Consider the following 17,622-nt stretch of genomic DNA (forward strand, 5'->3'; position numbering starts at 1 on the left):
TGACAGGACTGACTGCTGCGGGGGTTTAGTAGGGCCGGGATACATGAGGAACAGCCTGATATGGAACGTGAGGAACATTCTTATAGGACTTTATGCTGTAGGGGCTCTAGTAGGAGTACAGTACGTGAGGAACAGCCCGACGGATTTAGCGGAGAACAGCCTGAGTGACACTCCCACTGTCTCTCACTATCCCAGATATCAACGAGTGTCTGAGCCAGACAGGACCCTGCCAGCCGGGGCAGATCTGCCTCAACACTGTGGGCTCCTACACCTGCCAGAGGAACTCCATCAACTGCGGGCGAGGCTACCACCTGAACGAGGAGGGCACCCGCTGCGTGGGTACGGAGAAAAGCAGGAGGGGTCGGGGTGGGGGTACCCAGCCTACCCAGTCTAGCCCAGTTCAGTTTAGCCTGTGTTAAGCATAGCTCAGGTTAGTCCAGCCCAGACTAGTGGTGCGAGGACTCCCCACGTCAGCCTAACTCAGTTCATCATGGCCCAGGTCAGCCTATTATACCTTAATCAAGGTCAGCATGGCCCAGGTCAGCCTATTCTACCTTAATCAAGATCAGCATGGCCCAGGTCAGCCTATTCTACCTTAATCAAGGTCAGCATGGCCCAGGTCAGTCTAGTTGAAATTCGTGCAGGTCATGCTGGAGTGTAATAGTTAAGAGTGTGAGAGTGAGAGTGTAATAAGAGTGAGAGTGTGAGGGTGTAAGAGTGTCTGCTAAATGGCTAAATATAAATGTAACAGATGGTTTGTGCGGCAGCTGTTCTGTGGACAGGCCTGTGTTCCTCTCCCTCTGACCATCTCCTCACCCCCACCCCCCCACCCCCCCCAGACGTGAACGAGTGCGCAGCGCCTAATGGACCCTGTGAGGGACACACCTGCATCAACCTGGTGGGGTCCTTCCGCTGTGAGTGCCGGGCGGGGTACATCTTCAACAGCATCAGCCGTGTGTGTGAAGGTATGAGGGGCCCCGTCTCCCCTTCCTCCCCCAGACAGACCAGTGTTACTCAAACTGAACCGCAGCCTGGACGTGCTGTGCGCATCCCTCACCTCCCTCACGGTGTTAGGATACTGCAGTCTGGTTTGCCCGTCTCTCCATTGATTTTTCTCTGTGTGTCTCAGACATCAACGAGTGCAGGCATTACCCTGGACGCCTCTGCGCCCACAAGTGTGACAATGTTCTGGGGTCCTACCAGTGCAGCTGCATGACGGGCTTCAAGCTGGCCAGTGACGGCAGGAACTGTGAAGGTAAAAGCGGAGCTCCGCCCACCACAGACAGACACGGCCTGCTGGTCTACACTGCTGGTCTGGTCAGGAGTGTTGCAGTGTTTCTCATGGAGTTATCCAAGCGGTTAACTTCTGTATTAAGCTACATTCAGCCCTCTGTGCTGATTGGCCTCATGACCTCATGAGTAAAAAGACAGGAGTGGTTCTTTCTGAAGCATAGAGATGATGTGGGCTTAGATTAATTTTAGTTTTTGGCTGCTTAGATATGACTCGTCTTCCCATCACAATACCAGACCTCATCCATCACACAGTGCATCACTCACTCCACTTCACAGCTGTCAATCAATGGGTGCGCGATCGTTTAGAACTGAATGACAGTTAGGGCAGTGTTAATTCAAGGACGTGATGTTGTGTAGGTCTGAATGAATATGACAGCAGTGTCAACCGAGGTGTGTGATGTTGTGCAGATCTGAATGAATATGACAGCAGTGTTAACCGAGGTGTGTGATGTTGTGCAGGTCTGAATGAATATGACAGCAGTGTTAACCGAGGTGTGTGATGTTGTGTAGGTCTGAATGAATATGACAGCAGTGTTAACCGAGGTGTGTGATGTTGTGCAGATCTGAACGAGTGCGAAAGCAACCCCTGCAGCCAGGAATGTGCCAACGTGTACGGCTCCTACCAGTGCTTCTGTCGCCGTGGATACCAGCTCAGCGATATTGACGGGATCACCTGTGAAGGTAAGGGGGGGGGGGACACTACCTGCCATGCCTCCTGCTCCACTGCGTGCTGCTGTGATAGTGAAGCAAGTTATTTAATAAATATTCAGAATGATTGATGATTGTCGTTTAAACTAGGAAAGCCATAATGAGTAAAGTTTGTCAGCTTTACATTGCATTGCACTTGCGTTGAACAGCGTTCTGCTCTATGCAGTAGGACATCCAGCCTCCGCTTACTCTGTGTGGCTTCCTCCATCTTCCTGCATCTTCATCTTCCTCCATCTTCCTCCATCTTCATCTTCCTCCATCTTCCTCCATCTTCATCTTCCTCCATCTTCCTGTGTCTTCCTCCATCTTCATCTTCCTCCATCTTCCTGCATCTTCCTGCATCTTCATCTTCCTCCATCTTCTCCTCAGACATCGACGAGTGCGCTCTGCCCACCGGGGGTCACATCTGCTCCTACCGCTGCCACAACTCCCCCGGCAGCTTCCACTGCACCTGTCCCTCCCCGGGGTACACTCTGGCCCCCAACGGGCGCAGCTGCCAAGGTGAGAGACCCTCTGACCCGCCCCCGACACCTGTCATAGACAGGCTGAAACACTGTCGCCACTCGAATATCAGCATTTCAGCTCACCATTTCAGCTTTAGTTTATATTTCAGCTCATAGGTCAATCTCCAGTGATGATGCCAGTACTGTCAGAATGTTAAATGCCTGCTGTCTCTTCAGTTACTTACTGTGTAACACACTGAACCTGTCACCTGTCTCTTTAGGTACTGATAACTGTGTAACGCACTGATTAAGCCTATCCCCTCTCTCTGTAGATACTGATAACTGTGTAACACATTGATTAAGCCTTCCCCCTCTCTTTTCAGATACTGATAACTGTGTAACACACCGATAAAGCCTTCCCCCTCCCTCTTTAGATAGTGAAGACTGTGTAACGGACTGATTAACCCTATCCCCTCTCTCCTCAGATATTGACGAGTGTGTGGCAGGAACACATGGCTGTTTGGAGTCGGAGACCTGCTTCAACGTTCAGGGAGGGTTCCGCTGCCTGTCCTTCGAGTGCCCGCCAAACTACCGCCATGCCGGGGAAACGTGAGTACCGAGGATTTCCTCTTCCTGCAGTCTGCTGCAGGTGTGGTGTGGAGACCACTCCCACCCTGAAATGGAGTATCTCCTCAGCCTGGGCCTGTCCCTGCCCATGGCCCACTCAGGTTCTCAGAAGACGTTACCTGTAACATTATGTATTTTTTCAGAGAAAAAAAAAATGGAAAAAGTGGTGTGTAGGTTAAAAATGACCCCTGCCCATAGGCCAAAAGAAAGGTTCCCAGTATCCTCTCATTGTCAGTTTCCTTCGTCAGGACTGTGGAACTTTCCAGCAGTATAAGATGGCAGAAAATGAAGACAATAACTTCCAGGGTGTCACAGACTTTCTTTAATCACTGTTTCATTTTTGAAACAGATGTGGTGTCACACAGCTTCGAGCAAGCCCTGTGTTCAAACTACTGTATGCAGGGGAGCTAAGCATTGTCTGGTCTTTTGTGGGACCACAGATTCACAGTTCTTTGTGGGACCAGGAAAACACAGATCTTTAAAGCTTCCATGGTGGCAGGTTATTACTTTGCCACAAAGGTCAAAGGTTGCTGTCCCAGCTTCAGGTGCTGAATTGTTAGGTGTCAACCTGACTCTGTTAGAGCTGCATGAGCATGTGGGTTATGATGATGATGGATGCTGTGCTAATATTAATTACATGGTCTGTCTGGATGTAATAGATGGATTCAAACCAAGCCATGTTTATGGTGCACTCCAGGTCTGCTACTCATTTCTGATGCTCACAGCAAGTGTGTGCCAATTATACATGATCTTTGCCCCGTCTCATTGCCTTGATTTACAGTACGGAAACTTTAAAAATATGGCATGAGATCACTTTTAGCATAACAGTAATAAGTGATTACTGAAAGCAATTAATACTATTACACTACATTGTAGTATGTGAGTACCCTTCGGCAGTAATAGATACTCTGATGTTGAGTATTGACGCCAATGTCCATATGAAGAACTAACAATGAAACATACATATCCTGGCATTCAACACAGATGCTAGACAACTGAACAGATGACACAGAACCTTGAGAAAAGTTAGCAGATTGTCTAATTTTAGCAAGTGCGCTTTTTGAATGAGAGCAGTCCCTGCAGTTCCTGCACGGTCCTGTAGGTGGAGCAATGCTGAGCGTCTCTCCCCCCCTTGGCTGCTCACAGCACTCCCAGCTCCCCGCATGCTGTGCACCGCCTCAGCGTAACTCTCTTTTTCTCTGTTCTCTGTTTGTCCCTCTGTTGGTCCCGTCCGTCCCCCCCGTCCCCTGTCCTCTCGTTTGTCTTGCAGTCGTTGCGAACGCTTGCCTTGCAATCAGACTAGCGAGTGCCTGGCCTTGCCTTTGAGAATAACCCACTACCACCTCACTTTCCCCGCCAATGTCCCCGTGCCCACCAACGTCTTCCGCATGGGGCCCTCCAACTCGGTGCCCGGCGACGACGTCCAGCTGGCGATCGTCGGGGGCAACGAGGACGGTTTCTTCGGCACGCAGAAGCTGAGCTCTGGCGGCGTGATCGCGGTGCAGAGGCCGATCACGGAGCCCAGAGACTTCCTGCTCTCTGTGGAGATGAGGCTCCTGCGCTACGGGACCGTCAGCACCTACGTGGCCAAAATCCGGGTGTTCGTCACAGACGACCTCTCCAGCCTCCCCAATAAGGCCCAGTTTTAAGCGCTTGTTCGGCGCCAGTGACCCAGCATTGCACACTCTCACAGTTTTTTTTTTTTTTGTTTTTTTTACGTGTGTGTCTTGTTGGAGAAAATTCTGGAAACAGTACTGAAAACATTTGCAATATGATTATTTGATGTTTAGTTTTGGATTGGCCACTGGGTGGCACCCTAGGGCAGGGTAAGACACTCAGGTCACATGACCTGAGACTACTTAAGCATGCGTAAGGGTTTTGCATGGAATGTTTTAGGCTGTAGTATGTTTTTTTTTTTTTTGTCAACCTCATTGTTTAAATGTATTTTTTCTATTAAAACTAAGTTTTACAGATACCAAACAAATCCACTTGCTGCATAATGTCCTAACATTTCCTTTGCGTATTTGCTTGCCTGAAACTAATATTTCTTGAAATGGTACTGGCAGTGAACCTTCCTGTCTTACTTGAAGCTATGAGTTTTACCTGATGCGTCTTTTGAAGGTGAATGGACTCAAAAGAAGTTGTAGCTGTTGAGGCTGACTCCGTTATACTTTGCAAGATTTGATTCAGGTGTTAGATCTTAAAAAGGTGCTGTTAATGTCTGTTAGTAAGAACCTGATAAAAATGCTAATGCACAGACACAACCTTATTACTTGACTTTTCTCACTAAAGCCATTGAACAACAAAGAAACCACAGCAGCTGTGGAAAAGTGATGCCATTGTCACTGCACCAGCCTATCAGGAAGGCCAGTCCTGACTCCTTGCGTTATCCCTTTGCCCTTCTCCTGTCAGCCAGTGAGCTACCTCACTCACCCTGTTTCATTCTAGTGCACATTATCACACCTTTTAACCAGTTACTGCATGTGACATCACGCAGGTGTCAGATGTCAGTGGTGAGCAAGAAGAGCCCTGCTTTGTAAATCACTGATGAAAGCCACCTATACAAATACAGTGTGTCAATCAAAATCCACCCCCAATAACGAGAGATACCTGAGAGTAGCGCATCCTCCTCTGATACGCATCACAATGCCGAGGATGGAGCTTCAGCCAATCAGGGCCTCTCCTGGAAGGGGTGGTTAGAACTCATTCTGGAATGGAGAACTGCTGCCTGGCAAAAGCAAGCATTTGACGACCACGCAAGGATACAGTAAAAATAGCCAGAGACGCTGTTAAGGCAAGTCCTTGGGATGTGGCTTTTAATAATTGTAAATTCAGACTCCCCAGCACCCTGGCCCGGTTTGAACCGCCGTAAGAATGAGGATGTCCTCCTCCTTTGGTGGGGATGTGGGGATCTCCTCATACGAAAAAAAAACAGGGTGGTTTTGACTTTCTGACAGTGAGTTATGAGGGTCTGGGCCCGGGCCAGCACGGCTGCACGGTTTGTGGTGGGAGAGCGTCACTGCTCAGAGGATGACTGATGTCCAGCAGTGTTTGTGTTGGGACTTTATCAATGCGGCAACTATAAATAAATAATAAAGACAAAAAATCTATGCGACCAGAAGACTTGTGTCCAATGATCTGTTTTTCTTTATGGTCTGAAATATTCCGAATTGTATGGGGTTGGGCCTGGTCAGGACACGTGAGCCATTCTGTAATTAAAAGTTGGGGGGGATGGGGGGGATGGGGGTGGTGGGGGGGGAAGAGACGGGAGGGGGAGTGAAACCCTGTAAAGTAAAGAAACATTGGGATAATTTGACTTCCACTTGCTGAAGGGCTTTGATGTCCGCACCCTTGAGAGCGGTGGTCCGCACAGGGTCATTATTTTCTCGTAAATTCAAGCCACTCGGCTCGGCGCTTTCTGAATGTCAAGCGCTGATTTTCTATACCGTGCAGAGGCAGAGGTATTAAAAACTAGAGGAACATTTTGTGGCTTTGGCCTGGGCTGGAAGTATAACTTGGACCAACCCGCTAATTGCTAATTACAAGCCCCTACCCGGTGGTGGCTTGACTCTCTGTCGTGGGTTCCTCTTTTCCCCATGAAAGGAGGCTTTTGAGCCAGTGTTGGGTTGGAGGTTTGCTACAGGCCCCCTTGATCAAACAAAAGACACTAAGGGAGGGGAATATCACGATGTGTGGAAGACGCTCTGAAAAAGAAGATGCTTGCTTGGCGTATGTACACCAGAAGCCAGTTTGCAGATAATTGTTGTTTGCGGCATAATGATCTGTCATCGTTTTCACGGTGTGTCCGCACTGAGAAACATCTGTCCGGTATCGCCCACGCCTTCTGCCTGGGCGCCAGTGCTGAAATGAATGCTTTATGAAAGAATCACTTTACGATCTGCGATGACATAAAGATTCATCCTGCATCGTTTAATTACACCCGGCAAAGCTGAAGCGATGATGGATGGCAGCTGAATTAGGTTATATAGTGGGAGGTGATATTCGAGATTTAATAGGTTATGTAACTTTTTGTAGTCAACTTGCAGCAGTTTGTGATTGAAAGATACAATTATGTTGCTTGTTTGAAAACTAGTACTAGAGAAACTTTTTGGACCCATGTGCTGTTATAGCCATGCAGTGGCATCCATTTGATGAAGATATAGATGTGTTCTTATGTGTATATATATACTGTACACTGTGTCTTTTTCCCAGCATGCTGTAGAACAGCAATTTGATTCTGAAATGAACAAACCCACATGCTTGGATGCTCAGGATATGATTTTTTTTGTATAGATCTATATATATATATATATATTTTATTTATATATAGATCTATATATTTTTTTTTCTATAGATCATATTTAGAACAGTAGTATTTCATTTTCAGTGTGAAATTGAAACCATTGACCAATTGAGAAATTCACTTCAAGGTAATTTTGGCTCCTCTTTTGTGTATGCACATAATGTAGATTTTAATAATGCAGTTTTTTTAAAGACCATTTCATTTGTGTGCTGTAGGCTTCTTCCACTGTGTCGTTTGTTGTCTCGCAGATATTACAAATCCCTGTTTCTTCTTCGTCAGGAGGCCCCAGGACAACCGGTCAGACATCGTCCGCTGCGTCAAGACCTGCCAGCCCAACGATATCGACTGCATTCTGGATCGAGTACACTCCATCTCTCACACGGTCATCTCCCTGCCAACCTTCAGGGAAGAGCCCTTACTGGAAGGTAGGGGGCGCTCTTTCAACAGTCATGTCTGTTTTTGAACTAGTCTTAGCGTGATCTCTTCTTCTCCCTTTCGTTTGGACTCCTCCAACCCGGCTATAACACAGACTTTTCCATTACAGTGTCACAACTCTTTCAAAATGTTCTCAAAACGTTCTTGTGATGACAGTGTCACAAGAGTGGTGAGGGATGGTGATCTGTTTACTTGGAACCTCTCCTTCTCAGTTTTTTTTCTTGTTGCTAATGAATTTTGTTGCTATTGCTGATATTCTTAGTGTCTTCCTTCATCTTCATAAACTTCTAATACGGAATTAAAAGCAATTGTATATACTTGGCATGATGTCTTGTATTGCTTTGAATATAACCGAAAAGAACAATTAGAAATGACTTCCTTTAGTTTCCCAAAAGCCTTTCCTGAGGCTGTTAAGGATTTATAGTCCCTTGAGAGCAACATTGTTTTAAGCGTAATCCCAACCATGACCCCTTTTGCATACCCCAAAAGAATGTCATTTTCAAATGAAATGGAAATTTCTGCTTCCTTCAGTTTTATTGTTTTTTTGCTGAAATCCGGTGAGGGTTGGGCCAAGAAATCTGACCACAATTTAAGAGGGTTCCCAAAAAAGGGTTTTATTTCTAATTGTTATCTTCCGACAGAGATCGTATTCCTGAGAACTGTGTCACCAGCTCAGACGGGAATCTCGGACATCGTCTTTGAAGTTCTGGAGGGCAACTTTCAGGACTCCTTTGATGTCATCAAGCGCTATGAGAATGGCCTGATCGTGGGTGAGTACCGTCTGCCTGTATCTTGGCCCTCTGGTTTAAAGATCTGGCACTGGCCAAGTTACAATACGAGGACCATGAATCTTCTTAGGACAAGGAACTGGATATTAAATTTGCTTCAAGACAAGAAGTGGTTTTCTGACCTAATTTTGCGTTACACAACTCTTCTTTTTCACAAACCAGATACATGTGTTTTTTAGTCTAAAAGCGTACGGGAAGGAAAGAGCAGCCATTTGAAAGGAATTAAACTCTCCATATGGCTGCTTCTGTGAATTCAGCATATCTGACAACAGCATTATAAAAAGCTGGTCATGTTATTTGCACTCTTGTGGGATTCTTCACCCATCAGTTGTTGTATGTTATTCTGTTGTGTCCTTCCCCCATCTGTTTGATCTTTGCAGACCACGCGGGGGGGGGAGGGTGGTTTCATCCTCCAAATGTTTAGCAGTGCTTGCTGCTTTAGGGGAAGCAGTTCAATTCACTAAGCCCTCAGCATGTTTCTCCAGATAAGGTCCATAAGGTCCAAGCAATGGAACCCATGTAGAACCCGCAAAAAATGACACTTCATTTGATCTACTGTACAGAGACATCTTGCAGAATGCTTGTTGCTCATCTCGATGCCCCCCCCCCCCCCCCCCCCCAGCGTGATTCACACAGTATGTTTAATTGCATTGTTAAACATTGCGTTGTTGTGTCACCAGGGCTCTTTGTAGAGTTGTTGGTGTAGTTTAACCACACCACATAAGAGGCCCCGCAGCCTTTGTTGTGATGTATGGTCACATAAGTGCGGTTTCTTACTGGACACACATGAGCTAAGCACGCTGGCTTACAAAGCTATCGCCCACATCAAACCCTGGTCAGCGGGCACTCCAGTGCCCAGCTGGTGTACAGCTGTGAAGCGTGCGCCATTGCTGTCGTCCCTGAAAGCTCCGTGGGTGAACTGGTTCTCGGCTCGCTGGTTTGCCCGGCGGATGAATGGCACTGGCTGGTGCTGTGCTGGTTCTGGCGCTGGTCGGACGCACAGCTCTGAGGTCATTGGTTTGTGTCTGAGGAAAGTGAGCGCAGCCGCCCACTGCTAGTGTGGCGGCGCCTCCGCTTCGGTGCGCCCAAACTCCCAAAGTGCACCACATTCTCCGTCTGATACCACCACTGAAACACCCAGTGAACAGAGAGAAGGAGAGACGTCTAAAACCTTTTCACCAGCCTGTTAAACACGTTTCAACTTTAACTAATACAGTGCTATATCTTACATCTGTTCGAAAATGCTTTTTTTTTCCCTCAATCCGTAATATGTACCCTCAGTCATAAGTGGAGGTGGTTAGTGGAGATCTGGGTGGGCATGAAGCTGTAGCCAATCTAAGGAGGGCAGGGCGTGGCTCGGGAATGCAGTGGGCAGGGCCTGTGCCAGCTCCACACACAGCGTAGATGTGACCAAGCCTCTGACCGTTTTTTCCCCCGGCGTCATTCACAGAGGTTTTCCCTCTGCAGTCATGTCTGGAATTAGCTGTGGCAAACTGATGCATCTGTGCAAACAGGCCACTCAGATCTGCAGGTTTCCGAGGAGAAGACTCGGATTCCAGATCATTAGATGCTGTTAAAAACGCTGCTGAAACACTACACTTTCAGTGCAGGATTCTCTGGATTGTCGAGACCGGATCTGGGCTCCATCTTCCGGTTCCTCACCTGTCCACCTCTCTGCTGAGGTTCCAGCATGCCAGCTCACACTTTCAATTTAGTGATTCATAAATCTGACACGTGCTTACAAAGATGAACAAGAGAGGTGTGCGCTAAGCCTCGGGAGTGACATTATTATCGGCCTCCTTCCTGCAGTGTGTGTAAGTGATAGAGGTGAGTTTCTGAGCACAGAGTGACACATCATGGACAGAGTGGTAGACTGTGTGATATCGCTGAGAGCTGTGTATTTTGCGTCAACGTGAGAGAGCGAGTGCTCCAGGGACTGATGCTATCTCAGTCTGACTAAAATACTCCCCCCCCCCATGAGCAAGCAGACTCCAGTACCTGTCACTCACATTCACAGCAGCTGCACTAATGAGTAGCCGCAAGGCTTTCTGGGATTGCAGCACGGCTGCCAGAGGACCAGTTATCCCTGGCCACCTCTGCGCACGGAGCTCAACATGGCAGCAGCAAGGTCGCTCCCTGGCAGCGATCACGCCCTGACTCACTCTCACAGGCAAGTTGCGGCTGTTCCTGGAACAGCGCGGAGGGAGTGGCTGGCACTCTGATGGACAGATACAAGACAGACTGCTGAGACACATCATCCTGCTTTATGAGGCACTACCACACACTACGCGATTGCGGTCGGGGCTGCTCCCAGCCGTGCTCTGATGCCTCGCTGACATCATTCGTTTCTGCCGAAAGGCAGTGAAGCGCACCAGGAGCGCTGCTAATAGAGGAATGTGTTGTGTCTGCGTTGCCAGTAGCACCTATTTTGATAGGCTTCTGTTTGTAACCTGTGTCCGCCTGCATGCAGTGGTGTGTGAGGAAGCTGGCTGATGCTTCTCACCAAACAAAACAGAAGGAACCATGTTACAAAAAAAATTCCTAGCAGCGCCCACACACCTGTATTTAATATGCCTCTGATTAGGAAGGTGTGGTCCACTAACCAATGGCTGGCTTCATATGTACATAGTTACAGTAATTGCAATAAAAAACACAAGCCCTTAATTGTTACACAATTAACAATTGACAATTGACCTGCTGTTGATAGGTTTGAATTGGACTGAAGAGGGCCCATGAAAATTTAGCATTTTAACAATTATCAAACTAAAAATCATCAAGGAGTTTCTGTTTTACCTGTATTTGCCTGTGTGTGGTGGCTGCTGTACCTGTGTTTGCCTGTGTGCGGTACCTGTTGTACCTGTGCTTGCCTGCGTGCGGTGCGTCCCAGTGTATGGAGTTAAACTCAGGGTGTGGTGACGAGCGGGGGAGGGAGGAGGACTCCTCCTGGCGGGGGGAGGCATGTGGGGAGTAAGTCATGCTGTGGCATCATCAGGCACAGAAAGCGCCAAACCCCAGAGGAATCCCTGCCTGTCAAACGTGGGATTACGGGAGAAAATGGAAACAGTCCTGCAGCCAGAGGCTTCCTGGGGTGGTCTGCAGCGGGACCGCACCAGCACACAGCACACAGCACACAGCATACGGCCATGTATCTCACATGTGCTGCTTTACGGTCTGTACGGAGGGGAGTCGGACACCAGCCAAGCTCCCATACTCCCTGCTGTTTTCTTAATTTATGTGCATTTTTCCTTTGGCTGTTTGCTGGTGCACTCCATGCCATAGATAAAAATCTCAAGATCTTTTTTAGTTTGAATCAAAAGAGTTTTTTTTAAATAAAAAAAAAGCACAAAATCTTCTCAAATGAAATTCATGTGAGAATTGAGAAATTGATGGCAGCCCAGTGGTTCAGCCTTATTTTAGTCATTAAAACCTACTGGGGCTTTGGCTGCTCTCTCTACTTCAAACAGTCTTTTTTTTTCCTAGACTATAACATTCCACAACAGTGGAGGCACCGAGTGTCATCAGGAAAGTGGAATGCAGGACTGGGGCACTGGTGTGGGTATCTTCTGTCATTTGCTTTCCAGAGTTATCCCCAAAATCAAACCCTCCTGTGTGATTAATGAACATCATCTGATCTCAGGTCTCAAGAAGCTGCCGGCATTTCCCCCCTGCCTGCTTCCCTGAGAGTTTTTAGAGACATTCTTTGTTCCGTTTTGATGATGTCATAGATGTCGTCATGGTGAACAAGGTGTTCCGTTAGAGACCCGATGGTCACTGCAGAGAACCCTGAAAGTGAGTCACCGCTAACTGACCTTAAAATACCAAACCACACAGCTGCCCCTTAAAAGGGACCAACCATTGCTTGCGTCCCTGTGGTGTGGTGGGGAACTCTTTTTAAACAGCGGCCAGCAACACAAACAGGGGACAAGGAGAGCAGAGCTCACATGGCCCAAACACACAAGAAAGGGCCCTGTGTGCCCCCCCATAGTCTCTGGAGATCAACATCGGACTGCTTTCGTACCGTGGGGTGGAACACTGCACGCTCCACTGGAAACCAGTCCAGGGTTTTTACTGCGCTTACCATGTAGCGCGCGAGGACCAGTGTGTCATTATGCGATACTGTGGTGAGGCCGATGCATACTTTTCATTTGTCTCGGTGTTAAGCCCGGTCATTTTGGATTTTGTCATACACTTCCTCCCGGGCTGCAGAAACCATAAAACCCAGAAATTGTACTGTTTACTTGTAACCCTTCAATATTGTAGCCCTCTCGGCCATAGAGGATGACAAATGCCCGCTGGCGTTCGCTTCGCTCTGCGCTGCGGCAGTGTCCCTCACTGCTAACGTGCATTTAAAGCTATTTTCTACTTACGGCCGATTTTGGGGCTCTGAGGAATGCAGGGTGGCTTGGGCCGTGCAGCTGGGAGCTCGGCCCAGGTGTGCGGTGGGAGAGTCACCTCCAAACAGACTCTGCACACTTACCCGATGCTGCAGACACTCTCGCTGGTCTGGGAGTGCTGTTAGCCTGGCCTGACACTGTTGCTCATTTGACTTACACTTCTGTTGTCTTGTGCTGGAAGTCGCTCTGGATAAGAGTGTCCGCTAAATGAATATAATATAATACAACGTCTTTATCAAATGGGTGCTACAACATGCCTATAATAGGGCATGGGCCCAGGTTCTTTAGTATTAGTTTGCGAACAAGCAACACAATTTTGCATCTTTCAATCATAAGCTACTCCAGTTCTGTGAAATTGTTTTATTTGCAAATGCACTCGCTGGTCTGAGAGTGTTGTTAGCTGGGTCTGACACTGTTACTATTTACCCTGGATGGTCACACTTCTGTTCTCTGGTGGTGGAAGTGACCTTGGATAAGAGTGTCTGCTAAATGAATATAATGTAATGTAGTATTTGCAAATGTTATGCATATAACACAGACAGTACTTTGACCTCTAGGGGTTTAGCCTGGCCTGCCTCTACTTTGTGTGTAAGATTATTCATTACACAGCCAGATAAGAGTGATTGAGGGGCGTGCATTCTTTTGTGACTGGGGTAAAAATTACACAGCAAAGTTGTGAGTGTTGTACTTCCAATGACAGTGAATTGCGTTGAATTGTGTTTAGTTTTAACTCTACATGCCATTTTTGAGGAAAAACTATGCTAACCCTCGTTGACCCGTGTTAATTTTTAACAATGTGTGGTCTGAATTCTGCGACAGTGTTGGAAAATAACTTGCAGGAGTGAAACGTTAACTCTGTGAAGAATGCGATGATAATATACACTTTTTTAGTGTTAGATGTAATACAGCACTGGCAGGTTGTTGCCTATTGATCTGTGTGTACGCAAGCGGTAAAAACACTAGCAAGCGCTACTCTGTCACAGTTCATTAACGGCTGGCATGCAGGCGTGGAGAGAGGGGGAGGTGAATTCTGAAGCTGCTGAAATCTGGACATCGGGCATACATGTGAAATTCGACCGAAACGTAAACCACCATTGTGAAAGGCCTGAATTTGAACAGCTGGCATGGGACCGTGCAGATACACCTATTACTGCTCCATTGGCCTTCCATATTTATGTAGTGAGGGGGATGTGGCATGGGTCATCCGTGATGCGAACGCCTCTGATCCAGTTCACACGTCTCTACTCTATTCCTTGTAAAAAGTCCATTGCAAAGATATTGTAGTAATCTGCTCACAGCAGACACAGCAGCCATGCAGATGCTCTGCCATCTTTGAAGCTTCATTTATATTGATAATGGTGTCCATGAGTTACTGCCGAAGTTTGCATCTTAGTACCCATAGTAATATCCACTTTGGTATGTATTTCCATGCAGTGGCCACAAGAGGGCTCTGTATGCAAGATTGGCATGTTGTCTGGATGCCCACCTTTCTGAGGACCTTAGTGGTGGGAGTTGAACAATGACTCATCAGCACCTCTGATTACCTATTTCCTCATATTCTGCCTTTTCTCCACCTTGCTTTGAGGCATCTCCTCAGTTACGTCTATCAGTATATTTTAGGGTGAGTGCGTTGTTTAACTAACGTTACTCATTCTTGAGTGAATGCTGGATACAGAGGAACAGATGTGAGACGTGAAGCAGGGCTTTCACTGTAAGGTTCTTGTGTAACATTCTTATGGAAAATGACCTCTGTGGCTCAATGCTGCGTGACCAGTCACCAGAGATTCAGATCTTCTTCTCAGAGGTGAAAGTAGGCATCTCTCTGTCCCCGTCTTGTCGCTCAGAACGTCATTGTAGCGCTTGTAGGTTCACTCAGAGGTTCCTCCTTCATGGCGCTGGTTCTTTGGAAACAATAAAACACCACTCCACCCCCCCACCCCCCCCACCCCCCCACTGCGGGAACGTCACTACGCAACAGAAACCCAAAACACAAAAACAAGTGGCAGCCCTTGGTAGCAGGCCCCCGTCCCGGCCGCGACAGATGCTTATCATCCCGATCTTCGGCACCGAGTCATTGATCAAGACAGGGAGGCTCGTTTGCAGTTCGCTGGAGTTAGAAAGATGGGGACCGAATGGAAAGAGCACACCAGCGCCTTGCGTGACTGCAGCGGCTCCCGGCACGCAACAGATGGCATTCATTTACCCCTCAGCCCCAGAGTGGGGCTGTCTGAGAGGATGCCATAGACAGCAGGCCTGGGGAGGCGGGGGGGTGGGGGGCAGAGCTGTCTGTTTCTGGGACGAGCTTACTCACACAACAATCACCCCGCGGCCTTGCGCCGAGAGCAAAACCCTCATACAGCCCCCTTTCACAAGCTGAGCGGTGACTCTCTGTGACTTTTATGGGATGTGACTGTGATGCAGTCCTGTCTGTTACAACAGGCCGGTGCGGGGGCTTTTTGTGTCTTTCCTGTAATTCGGCTTTACTTTCCTGTCACAGAGGTGAACGCCGGAGTGCAGACAGGGCTGGTAAAGTGCACACTAACCGCCCGTCGCATTTGAGTCATCACCTGCAGCTGGTGGTGCAGATGGAGAGAGAGAGAGAGATGGAGGAGGAGAGGGAGAGAGAGAGAGAATGAGAGAGAGGATGGAGGAGTCGCGGGACCGTGAAGTGACTGCACTCTGGCAGTGGCTGTTGAAATGGGACCGAGTTAAAATGTCACCAGTGATCCGCAGAGAGAAGGGCCGCTGACAGCCTGTATAAACACGAGAATTTTTTTTCCCTCTGTAATCGCATGTTCACTTAAATAGGGCTTCCAACAAATTCCTTGGGCGTTTAGTAATTCTTGGTCTTGGTTATGGTTTGTTTCCCCCATATATCCATGATGTAGGTTGTCTCACATCCCCTGGGAGGGGGAGGGAGACGGGGTGTTGAGATACATGGAGATGAAGAAAAATGAAAACGGATTTGCAAAAAGAGTCTTCAACTCTTTTGTCAGGGTCACAAACTAAGTTGATCTTTGCAAACGCTTTGGGTAGAAAGCCTATGAGGACGCAATACTGAGGCCTGATGTCTCCTCACACACTTCCCAGCATGCCATGCGCTAACACCAATCCCTCTGTGTGTCTTCCAGGGGTCGTCCGGCAGGTGAAGCCCATCACCGGCCCCAGGCACATCGTGCTGAAGCTGGCCATGAACTACGTGGTGTCCGGGGTCGTCTCCCACCGCAACATCGTCAACGTCCACATCTTCGTCTCGGAGTTCTGGTTCTGAAAGAACAGGGTCCGCCGTCTGCCCCTTCTCATGTTTACAACATCTCACAGCCCCACCATCTCTCTCAGCCTTGGCACAAATGAGAAAAAAATACAGGCGTCAGATTCAGTATGTAACAATGAAGACTGTTTCTCAGACAACAGAGACACAAGGCATTGCCTGCACAGTGTGATAGATCACCTTCAAATTTAGGGTTCCCTCTGTCTCCATAGGGATACCCTTGTCTGTCGGGGTGTACATAGACCACTCTCGCTGCGTCGTTTGGGCCATAGCTCCATGATTGCATGTCATGCTAAACCCTCTCAGATTAACAACATAAGCCTATAGAGCTAGCTCAACGTATGGCTCGAAGAAGCAAACCGAGGAGAAGTCTTTGACATAGGAATACTCCCATGCCTTGGTTTTTAGGATATGGTAATGTGATGTGAATTGCAGAAAGAAATGGAAACATAAAGATCAGCAGATGAATCGAGCGTTGAATGTATGTAACACTATCCCTCGACTGTAATGTACCCTCTCTGTGTGTAACATTCCATTTCGTATGTACCGCAGTTTATGCCTAATGATGTTATTAAATAATGATTTGTCATTACATTTTTAACAGTGTGGTATTTTATATGTGACCGGGCAGAGTGAAACATAAGCCACATATTAAATTAAGAGCGCAAATTGTTGGCACGGCCAGTTCGGCCAACACTGATGCACAAAAAATTGGTCTGTGGATTCAGTAAAATGCGTTCCATCCCATTGGTTTCTATCTAGCAGTCAAGGAAACTCAGAGCGACAGAGGAGGTTTTCTCTGAGGTCATTTTAAAGACGATCTAGGATGAACTAAAATAATCAAACATACGAAAGCTCTGAAGCTGAATATCCACTCATATTGATGGCCTTTCTCTGTGTTTGTCATGACCTAATCAATAGGCCTCCAGAGGAATTAGTTCTCCTTTTCTCACTAAATTTATATTCGTCACTTAACCTAAATCATTGCCTATTTTCTCATTGACTCAATGGGTGTGAGTTAAACTCCACAGATCAGATGAAAGTAATGTTACAGCCACTGAACACTATACTATATTACATTACATTATTGGCATTTAGCAGATAATCTTATCCAGAGCAGCTTACATAGGTTACAATTTTTACATGTTACCCATTTATACATCTGCATATTTCCTGAGGCAATTCTGGGTTAAGTACCTTGCCCAAAGGTACAGCAGCAGTGCCCCAGCAGGGAATCAAACCTGCAACCTTTGAGTTACGAACCCTGCCCCCTACCACTATGCTATACTGCCACCCTAATATACTGCCGCACTAATTAGGGAAGTGTTAAGTGAGCTCAGCTGGAGCAGACCACAGACTC

The 17,622-nt window shown here is 47.5% G+C and overlaps 1 protein-coding gene across 1 annotated transcript in view; it reads left to right on the top strand.

Moving 5' to 3' along the window:
• Positions 1 to 16,880, top strand: part of LOC118770449 (fibulin-1-like) — a 28,764-nt gene extending 11,884 nt beyond the window's left edge. The window contains exons 9-17 of the mRNA XM_036518116.1: positions 196 to 339; positions 840 to 965; positions 1,130 to 1,255; positions 1,855 to 1,974; positions 2,371 to 2,502; positions 2,930 to 3,053; positions 7,654 to 7,799; positions 8,451 to 8,579; positions 16,123 to 16,880. Of these exons, the coding sequence (XP_036374009.1) occupies positions 196 to 339; positions 840 to 965; positions 1,130 to 1,255; positions 1,855 to 1,974; positions 2,371 to 2,502; positions 2,930 to 3,053; positions 7,654 to 7,799; positions 8,451 to 8,579; positions 16,123 to 16,262 (1,187 nt within the window). The 3' untranslated portion in view covers positions 16,263 to 16,880. The remainder of the gene's footprint in view (positions 1 to 195; positions 340 to 839; positions 966 to 1,129; positions 1,256 to 1,854; positions 1,975 to 2,370; positions 2,503 to 2,929; positions 3,054 to 7,653; positions 7,800 to 8,450; positions 8,580 to 16,122) is intronic.
• Positions 16,881 to 17,622: the final 742 nt, after the last annotated feature.

Source organism: Megalops cyprinoides, chromosome 23, assembly GCF_013368585.1.
Source record: "Megalops cyprinoides isolate fMegCyp1 chromosome 23, fMegCyp1.pri, whole genome shotgun sequence".
NCBI classification, from domain to species: Eukaryota; Metazoa; Chordata; class Actinopteri; order Elopiformes; family Megalopidae; genus Megalops; species Megalops cyprinoides.